We start from the raw sequence: 18,376 nt of genomic DNA on the forward strand, positions 1-18,376 counted from the left end.
TCTGGATTTGAGCACTTATTAAAAAACAAGTTATGGCAAGTTACTGGAAGCCATTTCTCACCTTTGTGTCTGGCACAGAGGGTAGGCCCATTACTCATTGTACACATCCTTCCCTTTAAAACTTCAACCAGGCAAGAGGACAGAGAACTGTGCCACAGCCCCACCTGTCATTCTCTATGAACTAGCAACCTTAGAAAAGGAGAGTCTTTTACTCTCCGGAGACTAAGCCCCGCACATCACCTGCCTGGTACGTGAAGCTCTCTCAGTTGCCCTTGAGTCTAAGTTTCTAGCACAACAATAAATCATAATACCACCTCCCCACCAGCCTAGCCTGGACTGAAGCAGGGAACCAGACTACTCAATAACAAACATTCACCTCTGAGCACTCAGGTGTCTAAAGCCTGACTTTATGGCCACGTCCCAGTTCAGGGATTCAATTTGACAGCCATTTCTACTAATGCAGATGATGATGGGTAACTTTTCTGCCTTAACGTAAGCCGCAGTCCGCGCACTGAATTTTGTTATATTTTGCTACTAGTGTGGCTTTTTGCATTTCATTTTTAGTGTTTTTAGCAAAAAGAAAACTCTGTCTCCAGTCAGTTTGTTATGCTTCTGAACCAACATTCTGAAACATGTTCCTAAAATTATACATCTAAATCCGTAGGCACCTAAACAAGTGGCCTTCGTTGGAGAGGTGCTGAGCTTTGAAAAATCCCACTGAAGTCAAAGGAAGCTGGGGGTGCTCGGCACCTTTGAAAATTAGAATGTCTTAAATATGTATTTAGACAGCCAGGTTTGAAAGTGTTGGTCTTAAGTTTCATTCTTCTCACATGTCCGTGGGAATTGCATATTCAAATACAGGTGGAACATTATTTCACTGTGCACATATAAAACACTAGCTGGAGAATCATTCCGCAAACCCAACATTTCAGTTTTGGAAGTGACATGCTGCACAGTTTGTTGTTTTCATTCTAAGTGTTCTTTCCCAAACTTAGCAGGTGCCTTTCTGACTGAAAACTCTGTACATGCCAACATAGAACTTTTCCAATGTAACAGTCTGTTTTCAATGTGTAAAAAAGCATCAGAAGAATGTCTGACAATACCGTTTAGCTCAAAGATCACATGAGAAGTTTATTACATTATCCCTTTGCCCATCCACCTCTGGGCTAAGAACATGCAAAGACGACCCCAAGGTAATATTTCAAGGAAGCTGTAAATGACTGATGTCAAACAAACAAAGTGCCTCTTCACCCAGAACTCCAGTACTACCACTGTGACATCGTGCTATTTAGCAACTGAAGGGGGGGAGGGAGGAATCTAAAATTGCCACTCAGGAGTTGTTATTCAGCACCTAATGAAGTCTCTTGGACACAGACTTAATACTGAATGTTCCTAAATGAAGTGAGATGTTTAGAAAAAAGTGATGTTTATTACTTCAATAAAGTTCACTTGATTAAAATGCATTGTTATTTATTGCTGGAGATAATCAAGGGAATTGCAGCTGTAACGAGCAGATTCCTGCTTGCGTGTCACTCACATTTAATTCCCCATGTTACAGAAAGGGCAGGAAATGTTTCCTTTAAATTTCATAAGACTTGGTGTAAGGGAAGGGGACAATCCAGTATCCAAGGAGGCCATCAGATACTATGTCAACGTGGGCCTTAGAAGGAAAGGGAGAGGAATAGTACTTTTCTGATAAGAGTTCCATGTTTGGTTCACAGGACTCTTGTTGTTTTTACAAATATCAATGTATCTATATTTTAGGTGTAAACAAAGGTGCAGCAATTTTACTGTCTACAGCATTTTCAGAGAGAAATGGAAACCCAAAGAGCAATAAGATAGCAGTGCTATAAAACCTAGCACAGTCCCAACAGCCTGAAAACAACCCCGAACACCACAGAATTGTAGATAAGGGAGCAACATGAATGGAGTCTTTTCTAGACACTTTAATAAACTGTAAAGCAATGATACAGGGCCACATTCTGAGGTCCTTTCACAGACAAACTACTAATGAAGTTCATGAGAGGTACTGTGGTGTGGTGAACAGGGCACTGGACTGGGACTCAGGAGACATAAACCCAGCTCTATCACTGCATTGCAGTGTGACCTTGAGCTAAAGAAACTTTCCCTCTCTGTTTCTCTTCCCATCCTTTTTGTCTGTCTTGTCGACTTAGACTGAAAGCTCTTCAGCTAGGAACTGTTTGTCACTGTGTATGTACAGCACGGAGCAGAGCAGAACCCTGATTTTAGCTGGGAGCTCTACATGATGCCATACCACCAGTATTAATAGGAATTGGCCTGTGAGAGAAGTGAAGTCTGAGTTAGGAGCTCAGGATTTGACCCACAATCTGAAGAGGAAAAGAAAATGGGAAACTTACATCAACGCTGCAAATGTCAAGAATTCTGGAGTGGAACTGATGACCCCTTGCTTTGGCTTCTTGTATTGGAAGAGCATACCTACTGTAAGACTAAATAAAGCAACAAACTTTGGTTACATGTTTGAACTTTTCAATGTCCTAGAAGATCAGTGACAAAGGAAAGGAAAGGAAAAGGGAGGATTCCTTACATGAACATTTCAAAAGAAACAGATCCAAATGAACACCCTGAACAATCTCAGTTCTTTGCAAATGTGCTGATTACCCTATTCATGCAAATATCAGGTGGCTTCATTAAATGCTCTGGACAGTCTCACAATCCAGCCCACACTGGGGATCCCTCTGACATGCAGTTGCACAAGACAGTAGGCATATAATTAATGACAAAGAACATACACAGTGAGAGCACTTGCTAGCCAAAGTATTTACAGTTCTGACCTGACAGCAAACAGGGAAACAGTCTGGAAAGCAAGTGAACTTTCTAGCCATTTCCCCAGTACAGAGAACTTGGAGATTAGCCCAATTTTTCCTGACTCCTTTTAGACACACACATTTCATTATTATTTATGCATCAAAAACTGGTGTCCTGGATGTTGACTTGCTATTTGCTTCCAGCAACATACTAGGTGTAGGTCAAACCAAAAGGAAGGCACAGTCCGTGTCTTGAAAAGCTTCTAATCTTCATCACAATCCTAAACAAGCAAATATCCTGCAGAAACTTACCGGTAAGGAGGTTAGACTAATAGGAGTCAAAAGCAGAGGGTTCTGAAGGGAGATTAGGCAGGGAAGCCTTATTGAACCAAGAACCGTACCCCAGGAGCTGGTGGATGGTATTAAGTTATTCTCAGACCTGATCTGAACATTGGCCAGTTGTTTATTTAAGCTATTACACACACAGAAGTCTACTCTAAGTTGATTATTATATTGGATTTTCACCCAGAGTGAATCCATTAGCACAAAAAAAAAAAAAAAAAAAAGACAGTCAGAAAAGTTTTAGAGGGAGCAATTTGTTCTCTTCCTGTTATATCTTGTGATAGTTTGAAACCATCTCTGGGAATGGCTATTTCCCTTACTCTCTATAACATTAAAGCATGGTGCAGGTTTGCTAAAAATAATGATTTGCACAATTGCATTTGAGACCTTCCCACAATATCCTAGATTCTCCCTTCGATGGGATTCTATTAATTTCCTCAGCTAAGTTTTGCAGTTGACGCTCAACTAGGCTAGTTTTATTTTTAAGTTTAAAATAAAATATGTAGGAAATCCTTGCCTCTCAGTAATTCCGGCACGATAGTAAGCCTGCTGCCTCCTCTATAAACTTTTTAAATGGTCTGTTCTGTAAAGTAAACTAGTAAAAGAAAAATATGTATAAATTAGTGCAGAAATGCTTGCAAAATGCTTTAAATATCCCACTCTGTTACACTGACGAATTAACAGGATTAGTTTTATTCTGAATAGAGATACAAATAATCAAAAGAGACCAAAGCCCTATTAAAAGGATCTGTCCAGTTCAAAATGCAGAAGATTCCCTGCACAGGCTTATCTGCTTTATGTGAATTTCCAGCCCTCTTGTGGTATAAATTGGTGGAACTTTAAAACATTAAAAACGTTAAGCAATTACATTTCCTTTTTAACAAAAGGATAGTTTTCTGTGTGCTGTCTACATCCCAATTATTTTGGAGCAGGATGTGCAGCGGAAACAGACATTTATTTTTGATCTTTAAATGCTATCTTTAGACAAAGTTTGCTTCCACAAACTTAAAAAATGTGATGGAGCTATTGTTGATGCTACAGTTCAGATGCAGTTTACATACATTTGTGTTTCAAGAAGTGGACCCAATGCTGAGATTCTATCTTAGTAGACACCTGGGAAAACATCTATTTACTATTTTATAGCACACAAGAGCACAGAAGAGGTTTCTCAGAAGACAAAACAAGGAGGACAAACGTGAGGGAGAGGCTGGGAAAAGGAAGGACAAGACTCACAGCAATATCATGGCCATGATTAGGGCCACACTGAACTTAAGCTTGAGACATTTCAGGCCCATAATTAACACCGAAAAGGCTCCAGAGGAAAGTCCCAGCCTTGTAAGACACATTATTAATGTTTATACTTACTGCTTCATAGCACCAATCTTTGAGGATATCCAGGTCTCCAGATATCACGGCCTAAAAAAGGAAGTAATAAATAAGCAATACAAACAAGGGAACTTTTAAAAGCATCTGTCCTAGAGCAGCTCTCAAACTATCAGCTCTTTTGAAAATGACCTTCTTTAAATCCTACATTATGCCATGACACCTTCCCTCCTAACAGGCCCCAATATGGACTGAGGTGAAATTTCAGACCTGAAGGTGATGACAAAACAGAAGTGCCTATAAATACATACCGTTTCAGAAGGACACACACCTTAGGCTTAAGTAGGTAAGATGCACCAAACTGTGTTAATACCTCCCAGCAATTTTAAAGTTTTGGGAGATGTATTTTAGCAGGAACACAGAAGCAGGTGCAAGCAGCAACAAATGGTCAATTTTCAATATGGCAAAAGGTCAACAAGACAACATTCAGTTAAACTGAAAGGCAATAATACATATCCAACTAAAACACGGATTTTTTTTTAAAAATATTGCATAGTTAACTTATGGCATCTGCTCCTATAAGATATTATTGAGGCCAAGAAATTAGCTGGATTCAGAAGAGAACTGGACATGCGTATGGATAACGACATCAAGAGTTACATTAAGGAGGGTAACTTTCAATGCATAGACATAATAAATTCTTGAGCTGCGGGTCATAAGTGAACTTACTTCCGGGGTTTAAAAAGACCCTTTCCCATGGGCAGTCTATTCCATAAGTATCTACCTACGGGTTTCTGCACCTACTTAGAAGCAATTAGCACTGGTAACTATTAGAAGCAAGATAACAGTAACAGACTGTCCGATCCAGTGTGACAATTCCTATACTCCTTAGTTTTAGGCTCTGTCTACACTACAGATAAAGTCATGTGTTTAACCAGTTTGATGGAACTCAGCTGATCAGTTACTACACACAGATATGACCACACAGCATCTACTTTCGAAATATACCACCACCTCACTGTGGATGTCCTTCTTGCCCATAAACGTCAAATCCTTTTTTGAATCATCCTAAGCAACTGGCTCTATGAGATCTTGTGGCTGTGAGTTCCAGACAAACTATGAAAGGTGTAAAGGAGTATTTCCTTTTATCAGTTTATACACCATCTTGCAGTATCATGACATCTCCCTGTTCTTGCATCATAAGAAATAAAGAACAACATTCTTATTTACTCTAGCATCCCTGGGTTTATATGTCACTATCATTTTCCTTTTCTAAACTAAACAGTCTCAATCTTTTCAACTTCTTCTTACAAAGTCTTTTCAAGACTAATTCATTTTTGCCACTCCATTTGTCAACACTGTATATTTGTCTCTCATCGTACTATCCACAGAGAGGTAATATCTTTTATTGGACCAACTTCTGTTGGTAAAAGATAAGCTTTCGAGCTTACACAGAGCTCTTCTTCAGGTCTGGTCCAGTTCAGATCCAGACTTGAAGTACAGCTCTGTATAAGCTCAAAAGCTTGTTTCTTTCACCAACAGAAGTTGCGCCAATAAAAGATATCACCTCACCTACTTTGTCTCTCTAATATCCTGGAACCAACACAGCTACAACATGGCATACAATCACACTACCCATTCATCTAGCTATGTTAGGTTCCTCTGGAATTCCTAACATTTGCCACTAGGAGGGAGAGGCAGTTCGTTTTCCAGTCCGGTCAAGGCCTAAAACCTGCTAGACTGGATGAGGTGATTCTCCTGACCTGAGACCCATCACTCCTTACTCTAAGTCATTTCTTCCAGGAAGTTAAACTGGGATGGAACCCTGAGCTTCACAGGCAAAAAGCCCCCCAGCTTTGAGGATTATCATTAGGAAAAAAAAAATCAAACTGTCCAAGTTGGAAGCCTTCTATGAGAATTTAAGGGCAGAATTAAGTGCATCAAGTCCCTGTCCTTCAAACTCACCTCCAGGATATTGGGGATTATATTATCCTCACAATGCTTTAGAAACTGATACTTGTCAAAAGTTGGGTCCAATTTGAGAATCTCTGTCAAAACCGCCGATAATTCTGTATTCCAGAACAGCCCACCTGCCAAGGCAATTCAATTCAATGAGCCTTTATTGGCACAACACATGTTGCTCAAAGGTAAGGGAGACAAAAAGCCTTCACATACTTTCAGACAAGTCGGTTCTGCTAGAACAGAGCAAAATATTGCATTTGGGATTTTAATTTTAATCCCATGTCCCTTTGTCATTGCTGCCCACTCCCGATCCAGCGGCTGGTTGCTACATAACATTCCGCAAGACATGATACATACATGCAAAATGTCAGGAAGCCCCAAATTCCTTCCCAAGGCTAGTAATACACAGAGGGCAGCAGCACCAGCACACCCATTGTTAATCCCGAGTCTCAGCTGTGTGTCATGGAACTCCCAAGAAGCACTTCACATCAGAGATTAAATGATACCTATTATGTCAGTGACTCTGTCCGTAACAGCTCTGGATGCCCGAATGAAGGAGTTATCGCTTTCATCATACTTCATCTTCATTTCAAAGAACCCTGAAAGAAGAGGGAGATCAGCAGCATTGCCTTGCATTTCATTCTGTTGTGCATCATTGGTATTAGCCTGTTCAGTACAAGACTGACTGAGGGATTTGGACTTTACCTATGAAGTCCTTTCCAGACCCATCTTATGATTTAATACGTTTCAATACTTCAGTGACAAAAGGTTTTTTTGTCATTACTTTCCCACAATTAGGGATTATCTATCTTAACCCTTAATTTTTGTCCATAGCTTTTACAGACTCCACATGAGTGTTAGAACGCAAAGATCATGCAGCCATCCTTGCCAGCAATTCTTTGGCCTAGGAGAACTAAAATCACTGCCAACTCAGCAAATAGCACTCCTGAATCATCCCAGCAGGTTACAGCACTGAGATAAGCCCTTCCCTCCCTCCCCACAGCACACCACTTCCACCCAGAAAGTAAGTGACCAGGAATGTAATCCAAAATCAGGTCAGTGGCAGTTCAGGATACTACCACTAGGCCATCACCTTTCAGCAGGTTCCTGATCCAAGAGAAAACCTTGCTGATTTATGTCTGGGAAAGTAGTGCAAGGGCAACAAGGTTCTAAACAGCTCTGCACTCCCAAACCTTGAGGACCGAGATAAGGCCTAAAGCAGAAATACATCTCCCGGGATGAAGGGGCAATATTTACTCCAATGCTACAGCTTTGTAGCTGTTCTTAGGAAACCACCGATCAGAAGCGTGGGCATTAGTGGAAGGAAGGAGAAAATGAGACCCTGCAAAGCAGAGTCTCCAAGACAGATACAGAAGCAGGTATTTAAAAATGAGACCCTGCAAAGCAGAGTCTCCAAGACAGATACAGAAGCAGGTATTTAAAAAAAAGGAAATTGACAGTGTAATCCCATTGCAAAAATAGATTAAAATTGCCATAGTATACCAGACCTGTATCCCATCTAGTTCAGTATCCTATCTCTGACAGCAGCCAGTTCCAGAATAAATTGCATTAAGCAGCAATGGAAAAACCACCCCACAGTGGAAGTTTCTTCCCAAAGGATATCAGTCAGTGGCTGGTTTATGCTCTGAATCTTACCCCTTATAAAAAACAGTTTTACCATCTGATGACATCTTCATATACACAGCATAGTATGTAAAGGGAACAACTACTAACCCTGCACTATATAGCCTTGCGGTCCCTTCTAATCCTATGATTCTAGAGAAGTGATTCATTCTCCAGTCACTGTACAATCTATGTAGCATGAGGGGAGTTGGAAGGAGCTAAATGTATTGTCTAGCCGAGATTATCCTAAGGGACGTCAGGGCAACGTATGAATACTTTCAAGGGAACCCTGTCTCAGATGAGGGTGGGACAAGGAGCAAGTGAGCCAAAAGGTAAGGAAATATTCAGGCTAAATATTAGGAAAAAATTCTTAACACTTAGAGCAATGGAGAGGCTAAAGGATTTTGTGATTTATCCTGAAGAACACAGGGGCACGCTGGATCACCCAGGCAGCCCTTTTTGATCCAGTTATTTCTGATGCACTGAAATATTATTGCTTCAGCATGCTCTCTTTACTCCTTTCAGGCATCAAGCCAGGCTACTTATGTATTACCCAATAAGCACAGGATGCAACACAGACAGCTAATGGTGCTGATGGGAAACGGGATTTCAAAGAGTCCAAAAAAGAGGTGAAATGCCCACAGTCAGCACCAGTTCAAAGAAGAACTTGGCTTGCTGCAGACAAGACTCTGTGGCATATGCTTGGGGTCAAAAAAAGCCCACAATCTGCCCATGTTCAGATTACGCGAGTCACAGGCTTAATACCACATGCAGGTTGTATCTGGTGTCCTGGCCTCTTCTCATTGCCAGGATGTAGCTGATTAGAAGGATCATGTTCAGTACCCTTATGGCTGTCGTGCACAGTCATCTACAAGATGGAAACATGCAGTGGGGAATTCAGATTAGAACAGGGAGCAGTGGAAAAATATCTTTCTGATAAAGACTGTGGGGGTGTGATCCAACACAGATGGAACAGCCTGGAATAACTGCAGTATCAGCAGCTACACCTACCTTCCATCTAACACTACCTCAAAATAATAGCAATGACAAAAATGGCCCTGATTTGTTTTATGTTGAGACTAGTTGCACAGATGACATCAGATCCCAGATGGTCAGAAAGGAGAGAGAAATGGGAATGAAGCTCTGTTCCTTAAGCCTTGGAAACACTTACTATTGAAGACCACATTGTTGTCCTTGAAATCTTTCCACTGCTGATACCATTTGGAATCCTTGTGCAGCACCACACCCATGGCCTCCCTAGGGAAGAGCAAAAGGGTTGGGAGGAAAGATCAGGAGTTCAGGTTTGGTCCCATTAAGCTTATGTTGAGAGTGAGACATCCAGGAAATGACAGAGACCTGCTGAAACGTCAGAGGTGAGGGAGACAAAAATACTGGAATACACAAATGAAAATTTCAAGTAATGCCCAATAACTCAAACATCTGCAGAAATATTGTATTTTGCCTTCAAAATAAACTTGTCAATCTTCAGGCCAACCAAAGTTACAAGAGGACTAAAAAATGGCTTTCCAACAGAAGCTGGCTGCAATTTAATTAGGGAGAATCTACTAATTACAATAACTGTGCCTTCCCTCTTCCCATAGAAATGGAGTGTCACTGATCTTCTCACCCTTTCATGCTTCTTCAGCCCAATTCTCGGATCAGATTACTCCCTCAAAACCACCTCCCAACCCGTGGCCCAAGTCTGAAAACATTCATCAGATAATATTCAGCAGATCATATACAGCAACATTTTGTCTTTATTCAATACATACTCATTAGCTTCAAATACTCTCTCTCTGACTCTTTCTCCAGCCATTTCCATTCTTTTCTTAAGTCGTTCAGGACGTCTGTAAGGACCACTCTGCTCTCGAACTTTTTCATCTAGTTCTTTCTTCATTGTTTCTACTCCCTGAAAGGAACACATTCCTGTTCAAGTGAACTTGCTGCAGAAATCTATCACCTCAGTTAAAAAGAAGGAAGAGCCTGTGGACCACATTCAGCCCTGTCTGTAAGTAAGTGCAACTCTGCCGACTTCAGTGGAGATGCACACACTTATGATAAGCTTAATTGTGGCCCTGTGTTAGGGAAGTTAACAGCAGACATACAATAATGTAGGCCCAAAGCTTGATTCTGTTATATTAATTTTATGTGAAATACCCTTATTCTTTTGGTACGTGACAAACCACCACAGCAGTCTCTGTGAGGCTTGACATTTTGGGTATGTAGGGTGATCTGTTCACTATTGATAAGTTTGTTTGAAACCACCATCTGTTTATCCGAAACTAATATCTGGTCATTGATTATTCTGTTTGTAAAGTTACCCAAGATCATTCTGTGAAACTGTTGCTATTTTTGATGTACGCATGCTTTAAGATCACTGCTTAAAGTAACATCAGCAAATGTTCTGAAAGAGAAAGATTCAATGTTAAATGAAGATGTTTTGTAATAATAGTGAATGTTTTAGATAAAAAGAAATGTTATTGTTTCTGAAGGACACTTGTGTCTTCCAGTTACAAGTTTTAAGTAAATGTTAAGAGATTAGAATGTAAATAGATGAATGAGTAATGTGTGTATGTGAGACCAGAGAGGGATGGGAAAAGGCGCCAGGCTCGGATGTTCAAGGGAGTGAAGATAACGTTTACAACCCAGACAGCCAAAGACTGTCCACTCTGATGACCCTGGGATCCACCTAGATGAACTAAAACAAGATGAACCATGAAAAATAACAATGGTCATGCTTGCAAAACATGGGTGATTAATAATCACACAAGGATGCAGATGCAGCATGATGAAGCAGAACCTATAGAATGGCATAAGAGTGTACCCCTATAAAAGGGGACAGAAAGATGAAGACTTTGGGTTTGGTTCTACAATCATCCTCCAGGAGCACCGATGCGCACCAACAGACCCCTGCTCCCTCCCTCGTGCTTAGCCACCTAACATGAGCAACTGAGGCTGGTAACTATACTACATCTTTGTAGAACTGTGTGCGTGTGGGCAATTGCTTTTTGAAATGTTTGTATTCACAATAAATGTGGCGTACTGTCTTGTCCCCCTGAATAAGATCCTGCTGTTTATTTTATAACAATAAAACAGTTGCCTAGATCAGGCTGAGAATAAAACAGTGGAAAGGAACCTGGGGAGCTAACCAAACCAACTGACACTTGGTGAAGCAGTCTCTGAAGAGAAGAGGAGTAGAAACCCTAGCAATTCACATGAGAATCCATTCTGAAATATAGTGAGAACTTGCCTAGCTTTAAGGAAGGATAAATTCCTAAGTCTTGAATGCTAAGATTCCAGTTAGGAAGAAAGGCGCTACAGGACTGCAGAGAATGTATCTGATATTAAGGACAGAGAGAGGCAGCCAAAATGATCAGAGAGCTTATTTTCAAGGTTAGCCAAATCCAGTTCTCAGTCCCATACCCAAACAAGAGAAAAAGCTTTGGGTCATCTGATATGTGACTCTGAAAGCACAAAAACCAGAAGCAGCTAAATTATTCACAGCAAAACTGCATCGCTATTGGTGAGAAAACAGCTTCTGAGTCTGAACTCACATTGTGCTGCTGGACCAGATGGGGATGTGTGTAGAAGGCTCAACAGTGCTGCTAAGTCTGAGGAAGAAGTGGTGGATATGTTTTCTCTTTTGGTTGAGTTTCTGTTCAGGGAAGGGACTTTAGGGACTGAAACAAGTAATCTTTGGGTAGCCTCTGCCACGGAGAGAACTGTTGTGATTTTTGGACCTAAAAATGTATCCCAATTGTAAGCTCAAATGTAAAAAGTATGTGCAAGTTCATAAAATGTCACAACAAAACAACTTTTCGCCTGCTTGAAAATTAACCATAAAAAATAGGGTAAGTTGTTTTCAATAATAAATGTTATAAACAAGTAAAAAAACAGACAAAAAGGGCATGCAAAATGAAAATGTGGAGCTGAAAATTAATAAACCAAAATTGTTGGGACGGATGCTAGGCTTAATTTGTAAAAAAAATAATGAGGGGGATGAACTATGCCACCGACTAATTTCCTTTTGGGGGGTTTTAAGAGAGACTTAAAAAAAAAAAAAAAATCTCATTGCTCGCCTGTCCTAACACATCCCAGCTCATCTCAACTCATCTCACCTTCCCTGATCCCAAGACAGAAGACCAAACTGAAGAACTTGTCTTCCTGACAGGAAGGCTTCTTGTTCAAAGAACTTTGTTTTTCACTTGAGAAAATCATTATATCTTTATGAGATCCAAACCTCAGCCCATCAGTAGGAATATCTAATTGCCAGCACCACAAATTCATGTAAGATCCTGTTCTGCCTCCCTTCCTTTGGGGTTACTTTCTGTTCCCCCTTCTTTCATCCTGTTCTACAACTCACTCTCTTGGCTTTTCATCAACTCCTGAAATCAACTGCACCGCAGTGGCATAGCAAAATGACATGACCACAACCCTGCCCTGTCTAAATAGAAAAGGCCCAACCAGACAACGACCGGAAAGTGAACCAGCATCCAAGCAACAGGTGCCGTGGGAGACCTGCCAGCAAAAAGACACATTCATACGTGATTGGCCATTCAGTGTTCCAAAGATATTGATGAAAGCCATATTTCCCCCAGGTTTTCTATCCTCTCTCTTCTCCACCTCACCACTGTCTGTTAGAAACAGAAGAAATGAATACCCTTCATACATCAGAAATGAAAGTTAAGTTAGCCCTTTCCTTTTCATCAAAAAAGGTTGTTCTGAAAAAAATCAGACTGACTTTGGAGGCAACTGAGAGACTTCAAAGGCTTTACTTAAGTTTGTTCTGTATAATCAATTTGTTTCGTTTCAATATGAATGCTTGTTTTAAATTTCCATTTTTCTTATATTTAATCAACACATTTTCAACGGTAAAGTGCGTACTTTTGGCTACTTGCCAAGAAAGCAAGCTAACCATGATCTCTGTAAAAAAAAATTTTTTTGTTGAACAGTGAAAGAGTGACACTTAACTTTTTTAACCTCTGAAATTAATACATTAAACATCTCAGATCTCAAACGGTTAATACAAACTTGGCAACTGGATTGCTTGGCAAACAACTGAACGGTTTCATAATTGAATTAGAAAAGTAAAAAAGTTCATAAAAATTAGTTCAAAGCACGAGAAACCTACCTGTTTCACTCAGTGTTACAGGATTTCATTTTTGTTTCAGACACGTTATCTGACTGCCTTGTTTTAAATGTGTTTTAATTTGTATTCTACTTTTTCCTTTTTCTTCCATAAGCTGTGATTTTTATTTTTGCATTTTGATTCTGGCTCTGGTTATCTCCTGTTTGGTTTTTTAGGGTCTATACATACTTGTGAGTTAAAATGTTTTCCAAAAAGATCCCTTGAAAGAACAATGCTGGTAATGAAACTTATCCCATTGCTCCAAATGCCACAACTTTAGATAAATCAGGTGTTTGAGTTCCGCTGAAGCAGTCCCCTATTAATTAACATCATAAGGAATGATTATAAGGCTTGAATCCCAGGGAACGGGGCATGCCCCGACCCTGGGAGCTTCCTTAGCTGCGAACCTAGCTAACTAATAACTTTCTAGAACTTTGAAACTATATACATTGGTACTAAATATATAGAAAAACCACGAGGAAGATGGAGACTTGTGAGAGTAAGACAGTCGTTCCAGCACCGTCATGGGCAGTAAAGAAGGAACTGAGAGGGATGGGGCCAGCAGCGCCACATATCCGAACGCATACGCACGCCACTGCAGAGAGCCAGGGCCCAAGCATAATTTTTTCTAGCCCAGTACAAACTTGTAACACAGACCCCTCCCACACACACACCACAATCCCTCATCCCATACATACAATCTTATGAGCCATGAACATTTTTTTTCCGCATGGTAATGGGGGTGGCAGTCTGGGCCGGGCCTCTGGGCCTGGTGAAGTGTACCCTTCCCCCCTCCCCACATGTGGGGGCCCTGCAGCGGCCGCAAGAGCCAGACCTACGGGTACCGCTAGGGAAAAACTTCCGGCACCGGTGCATGTGGCGCACACACACACCTACATTCAGAATGAATATGAGCAAGCACTCAAAGAAGAATAAGGATTTGCTGGAAAAAAAGATGGAGATTCTAGTTGGGATGCATGAGATCATTCCAAGAAATATAAATTCTTTTGAGGAATGGCTTAAGCATAAAATGAAGTTTGCAGCAGGAGATTCAATTGAAGGGAATTATACATATTTGGAAAAGAACAGTTTATGTAAGAAAGAGAAATGTCTAATTGCTGTTTTAACAAGATTGGCAGGAAATAACTGTTTTATCAATTTGAAGTACAAGAGATCAGACACAGTCTATCTCCAGAGTTGAATAAGCTTGTTAGAAAAAGAATTGCAGGTTTTGAGGAAATGTGGGTATGTTGCAAACAGACTTGAAAGGATGTCACAAGCAAGAGATAGAGAAATTAATTCCATGAGAAAAATTCTGAAAGAGGCACAAAAGCGCCAAATCTAAACAAATGGAATATATTAATTCGGAATCTCAAATGAACATGTTAAAAAGGGGGAGAAGAAAGTACTGTATTTGGAAAAAGAACTGGAATATCAAACTGCAATTCAGGAACATGAGAAGTTGTTACAAAACATAGCAGTCAAGTAATCAGACTATTTAAACTTAATAAAGGAAAGAGACAAACATCAATCAGTGTTATTGCAATTGGAAATGGAAAACAAAGTACTTATGTTAAATTAATCAGCCAAAAGAAAAATACAATAATTAAAAGAGTAGAAGCAAGGGAAAAATTAACTGGTACTAAAAAGAAATTGCAAAAGACTTTGAATGCTCAAGTGGTACTTGGAAGACAGCTAAGAAATTTAAGAGGGAAGTTAGTTTTAAAAGTACAGTGTTGCAAGAACAAGGTAACATTGTTTAAGATCAGCAAAAATTTGAACTTGTCACCTTTGCATCCTCCTAAAATTGTTAGAAAAAAGAGCCCTGGAGGCTACAGAGTGGATGACATTTTTAACAGTGTGTCAGCATTAAATTAATGTTGCTTGCTTTAAGGAGAGAACATGGTATCTTTGGAAATTCCATAACTGCTCAGAAAATAGCATATAATATTAAACAGGAAGGATAAAATATTTCTAGGAAATTAAGGCAAACTTATTTTTTTGCAAGACAAACATCCTCAGTGTGAGGAACATGATTTCAAGGTGCTTTTTATCAGGGGATTAAATTCTAGAATACAGTGTCCTCTGCTTGAATGGGCAAACCCTATGACAGACTAAATAAGTGAAATCCTGAAGCCGGCTAGAGAATTGTGTGAAACAACCTAAGTAAAACAACCAATCAAAGACTAAAGGGAAGGAAGAAGTCGAGTGTTCAAATCTACTGTAAAATACACCATTAGTTTCCCAATAGCTGGGAAAAGAATAAAATTAATTAAACTAACATTAACTGAAATAAACAAACTGCAAAAAAAAAAAAAAAAAAAAAGTATTTCTATCCTAGAAACCATGGACCTGGCCTATTTCTTATTCCACCCCCCTTCTTTTCTCTTTATCCCCCTCCTTTACTTCCATCCATGATAAAACCCAGGACTATATTAATTCTGCCCAATCAAATTAATTCTGACCCTCAACCTCAGGTTTCACCAAAAGAAGTGGTGAGGAAATAGTGGTACATAAAAGATCAAAGAAAATACCTGGTAACAGGGGAAAAAAAAAAAAAAAAAAACAATTTAATCTAACAGCTCAAGGTAATAACATCCTAAAAGCATTATTAGACTATGCAGCTGAAGAATATTCAATAAATTACTTTGTATTCAATGCCATTGCAAAACCTTTGACTCCTAGTACACCATATTCCAAAAAAGGAAATGTACAGTTGTCATGCAAAATTTTAATAAAACCAAGTTTTCAATTAAATTTATTTTCAGGGGGCTGAAGTCTCTCACCCCTTCTATGTCTTTAAAGGTTCTAGAGTCAGCACTGTTGTGGGGGCAAGTTTCTTCACCCACTTAAAGCACAAGTGGTTTGGGAAGACGGAGTTTTACAATTAAAAGTAAAACCTTCTTCCTACAGAAACAAAATTGGTTTTAAGTCTGTTTGGTAAGCTGGTCATAAAGGTTTAAAAAATGTCTGTCAAGGAAGGAGGAATTTGACCTCCCCCACACAGAGGGGAAAGTATATCCAAAAAGTAAAAGAAATAACTGAATTTTCTCACATAAACTTGCCTCTCTCGCCCCCACAACTCCTCCTCACTCCTCCCCTGTTCCACCTCTTTCCCTTCCCTCCCCTCCCCTCCCTTGACCAACCTCATTACTCAGCTAACCCTTCTCCTTGCAGCTTGCAGTCTGTTAAAAGGACAAATTTGTGCAGAGTAAAAACAACATGCATAAACTGCAGTTTTTGTGTTTTGACGAGAAGTAATTCAAAAGGGTTTTTACCAATGAAAATAAGAAATCTATGTCTTAAAGCATGTCTTCCTCTCCTTTCTAAAACGTCTTTAATAAATAAACACATTAATAAACAGTTATAAAGAAGCAATCCAAAACTCTGCCTGGTGAGGAAAGTTTCCTTTCATAATCTATTTGGGAAAGCTCAACATTTTCATGTTTTGGGAGTAATTTGCCTCCCCATCCAAAGCTCACCCACTGCGCAAGTGTGGTCCGAGACCTACTATACCCAATGTATTTAGGAACAGATATACTGGTATAAATGGCTATAGTTTTGGGTTTTAAACACAACCAGATTTTCACCTCTTTGGAGGATGACCATGTGTCCCTGAAGCCTATCAAAGGCCTGTTAAAATCTGGTCAAACAATTCCAGAGGCATCACATATAATAGATTAATTTTCTATAGAAGTTCTACCCTTTGCAAAGAATCTCTGTAAATATGGTAATTCAGAAAGTACAAGTGTAGAATTACCCTATAGATTACTTCCAGCCATTAAATTTCCAGAAAACTGGCCTAATGTTAGCTAAGGAAGAGTTCACCTCTTGGAGGAGGGTAATCCATTGTCTAAAATGACCTACATTAAATTGTGTGGGAATTTTAATAATATGTTATCTTCCACATGGGAAGAATAAGACTTAATCCTGTCAATTACCAACCCCAAAAATTTAAATAAAGAGGGTCTGTATTATACTGTACTGACCTCCCTTTCAACTTGGGATTTATTTTAGGTTACAAAATTCACCCTATGCCTGGCTAACTGTACAGCAAGAATTGGCATTAAATCAAAAAAAAAAAATCACTAATAAAATCCTTGTTAAACTGATATTTTATCAGAATTAAACATCTGACATACTGGGTAAAGTTGAAGAGAAAATTGACATTGCTCACTCAGAACCTGTAAATGATTTTCCAAAATAGGTAGAGAAATTGACAGAACTTCCTGATAGTTTAATCTTGGGAAAAAAAGCAGAATTAGAGAACTAATGCAAAAATATGAGTCTTGTTTTTTCACAGTCCAGGCTCTCTAGAAAATAACCTTCACAAAGTGAGGATCAAAATCCTTCCAGGATAAATACAGTGTATGTAAGACAATATTGTATTTCCTTAGCTTCTCAAGAACCCATGCAAAAAAAAGTTTGGATTCCCGGATACAGAGGGGAATTATAAAAGAACATCATTTTCCACACAATGCACCATTGTGGCCAATTCTAAAAGAAAATGTCATCCATGAAGGTTAACAATTGATTATAGACAATGAAACAAACACTCCTAAGCAGGTGGCCCGTGTAATTTAGAAATACAAATTTAGCCAACGGTCCAAAGTGACCTTCAAACCTTGTGCCGCCTGTGGCAAAGCCTTTCCACTGAGCGACCCCCATGATAGCTGCCTAAAGTGCCTGGGGGAAGCTCATTGTAAGGACAGATGCAAGATTTGTAAGGCTTTCAGACCTTGAACCCAAAAAGACAGAGAGCCACCTGAAAGCCTTACTAATGGAGGCAGCAGTCAGACCAGCCTCCGAACCAACCTGTTCTACCTCAGTACTGAGTGTGGCATCAGTGCAGAGCGCACCATCGACACTGGCCCCGCCTTGGCACTGGACTTCTTCCTCGATGGAGAGGAAGAAACAGCGAAAGCAGCATGCAAAGCGAGGCCACTCTTCCGCATCATCCAAGAAAGCGGGGTCGAGCATGGGGCCACACCAAGGGCAGATAGTGGAGACTCGCTCACCGCCGCTAGAGCCTATGTCTCCAACCAGAGAGCCACCCCGACCCCTGGGAGCATGAGGGCAAATCTGCACCTGCCAATGCCATTGACACCAAAGGCGTTTAATGCGGCACGGACCTTGCTGGCCTTGCCCCCACTCTGACCTCCACCCAGAGAGAATGGGCCGATGTCACAGGGGAAATTGGGACCCTCTGGTT

At 40.0% G+C, this 18,376-nt stretch overlaps 1 protein-coding gene across 1 annotated transcript in view; it reads right to left on the bottom strand.

Annotated features, from left to right (window-relative positions):
• The window catches only part of TIMM44 (translocase of inner mitochondrial membrane 44), a 42,107-nt gene that overhangs the window by 9,526 nt on the left and 14,205 nt on the right, over nt 1-18,376 (bottom strand). Inside the window, exons 6-11 of the mRNA XM_067557010.1 lie at nt 9,809-9,945; nt 9,208-9,293; nt 6,920-7,012; nt 6,417-6,541; nt 4,494-4,544; nt 2,379-2,468 (exon numbers count right to left, since the gene is read on the bottom strand). Of these exons, the coding sequence (XP_067413111.1) occupies nt 2,379-2,468; nt 4,494-4,544; nt 6,417-6,541; nt 6,920-7,012; nt 9,208-9,293; nt 9,809-9,945 (582 nt within the window). The remainder of the gene's footprint in view (nt 1-2,378; nt 2,469-4,493; nt 4,545-6,416; nt 6,542-6,919; nt 7,013-9,207; nt 9,294-9,808; nt 9,946-18,376) is intronic.

The sequence above is a fragment of the Emydura macquarii genome, unplaced genomic scaffold, assembly GCF_026122565.2.
Source record: "Emydura macquarii macquarii isolate MOO-44397 ecotype Brisbane River unplaced genomic scaffold, CSIRO-AGI_Emac_v2 contig_306, whole genome shotgun sequence".
Lineage (NCBI taxonomy): Eukaryota > Metazoa > Chordata > Testudines > Chelidae > Emydura > Emydura macquarii.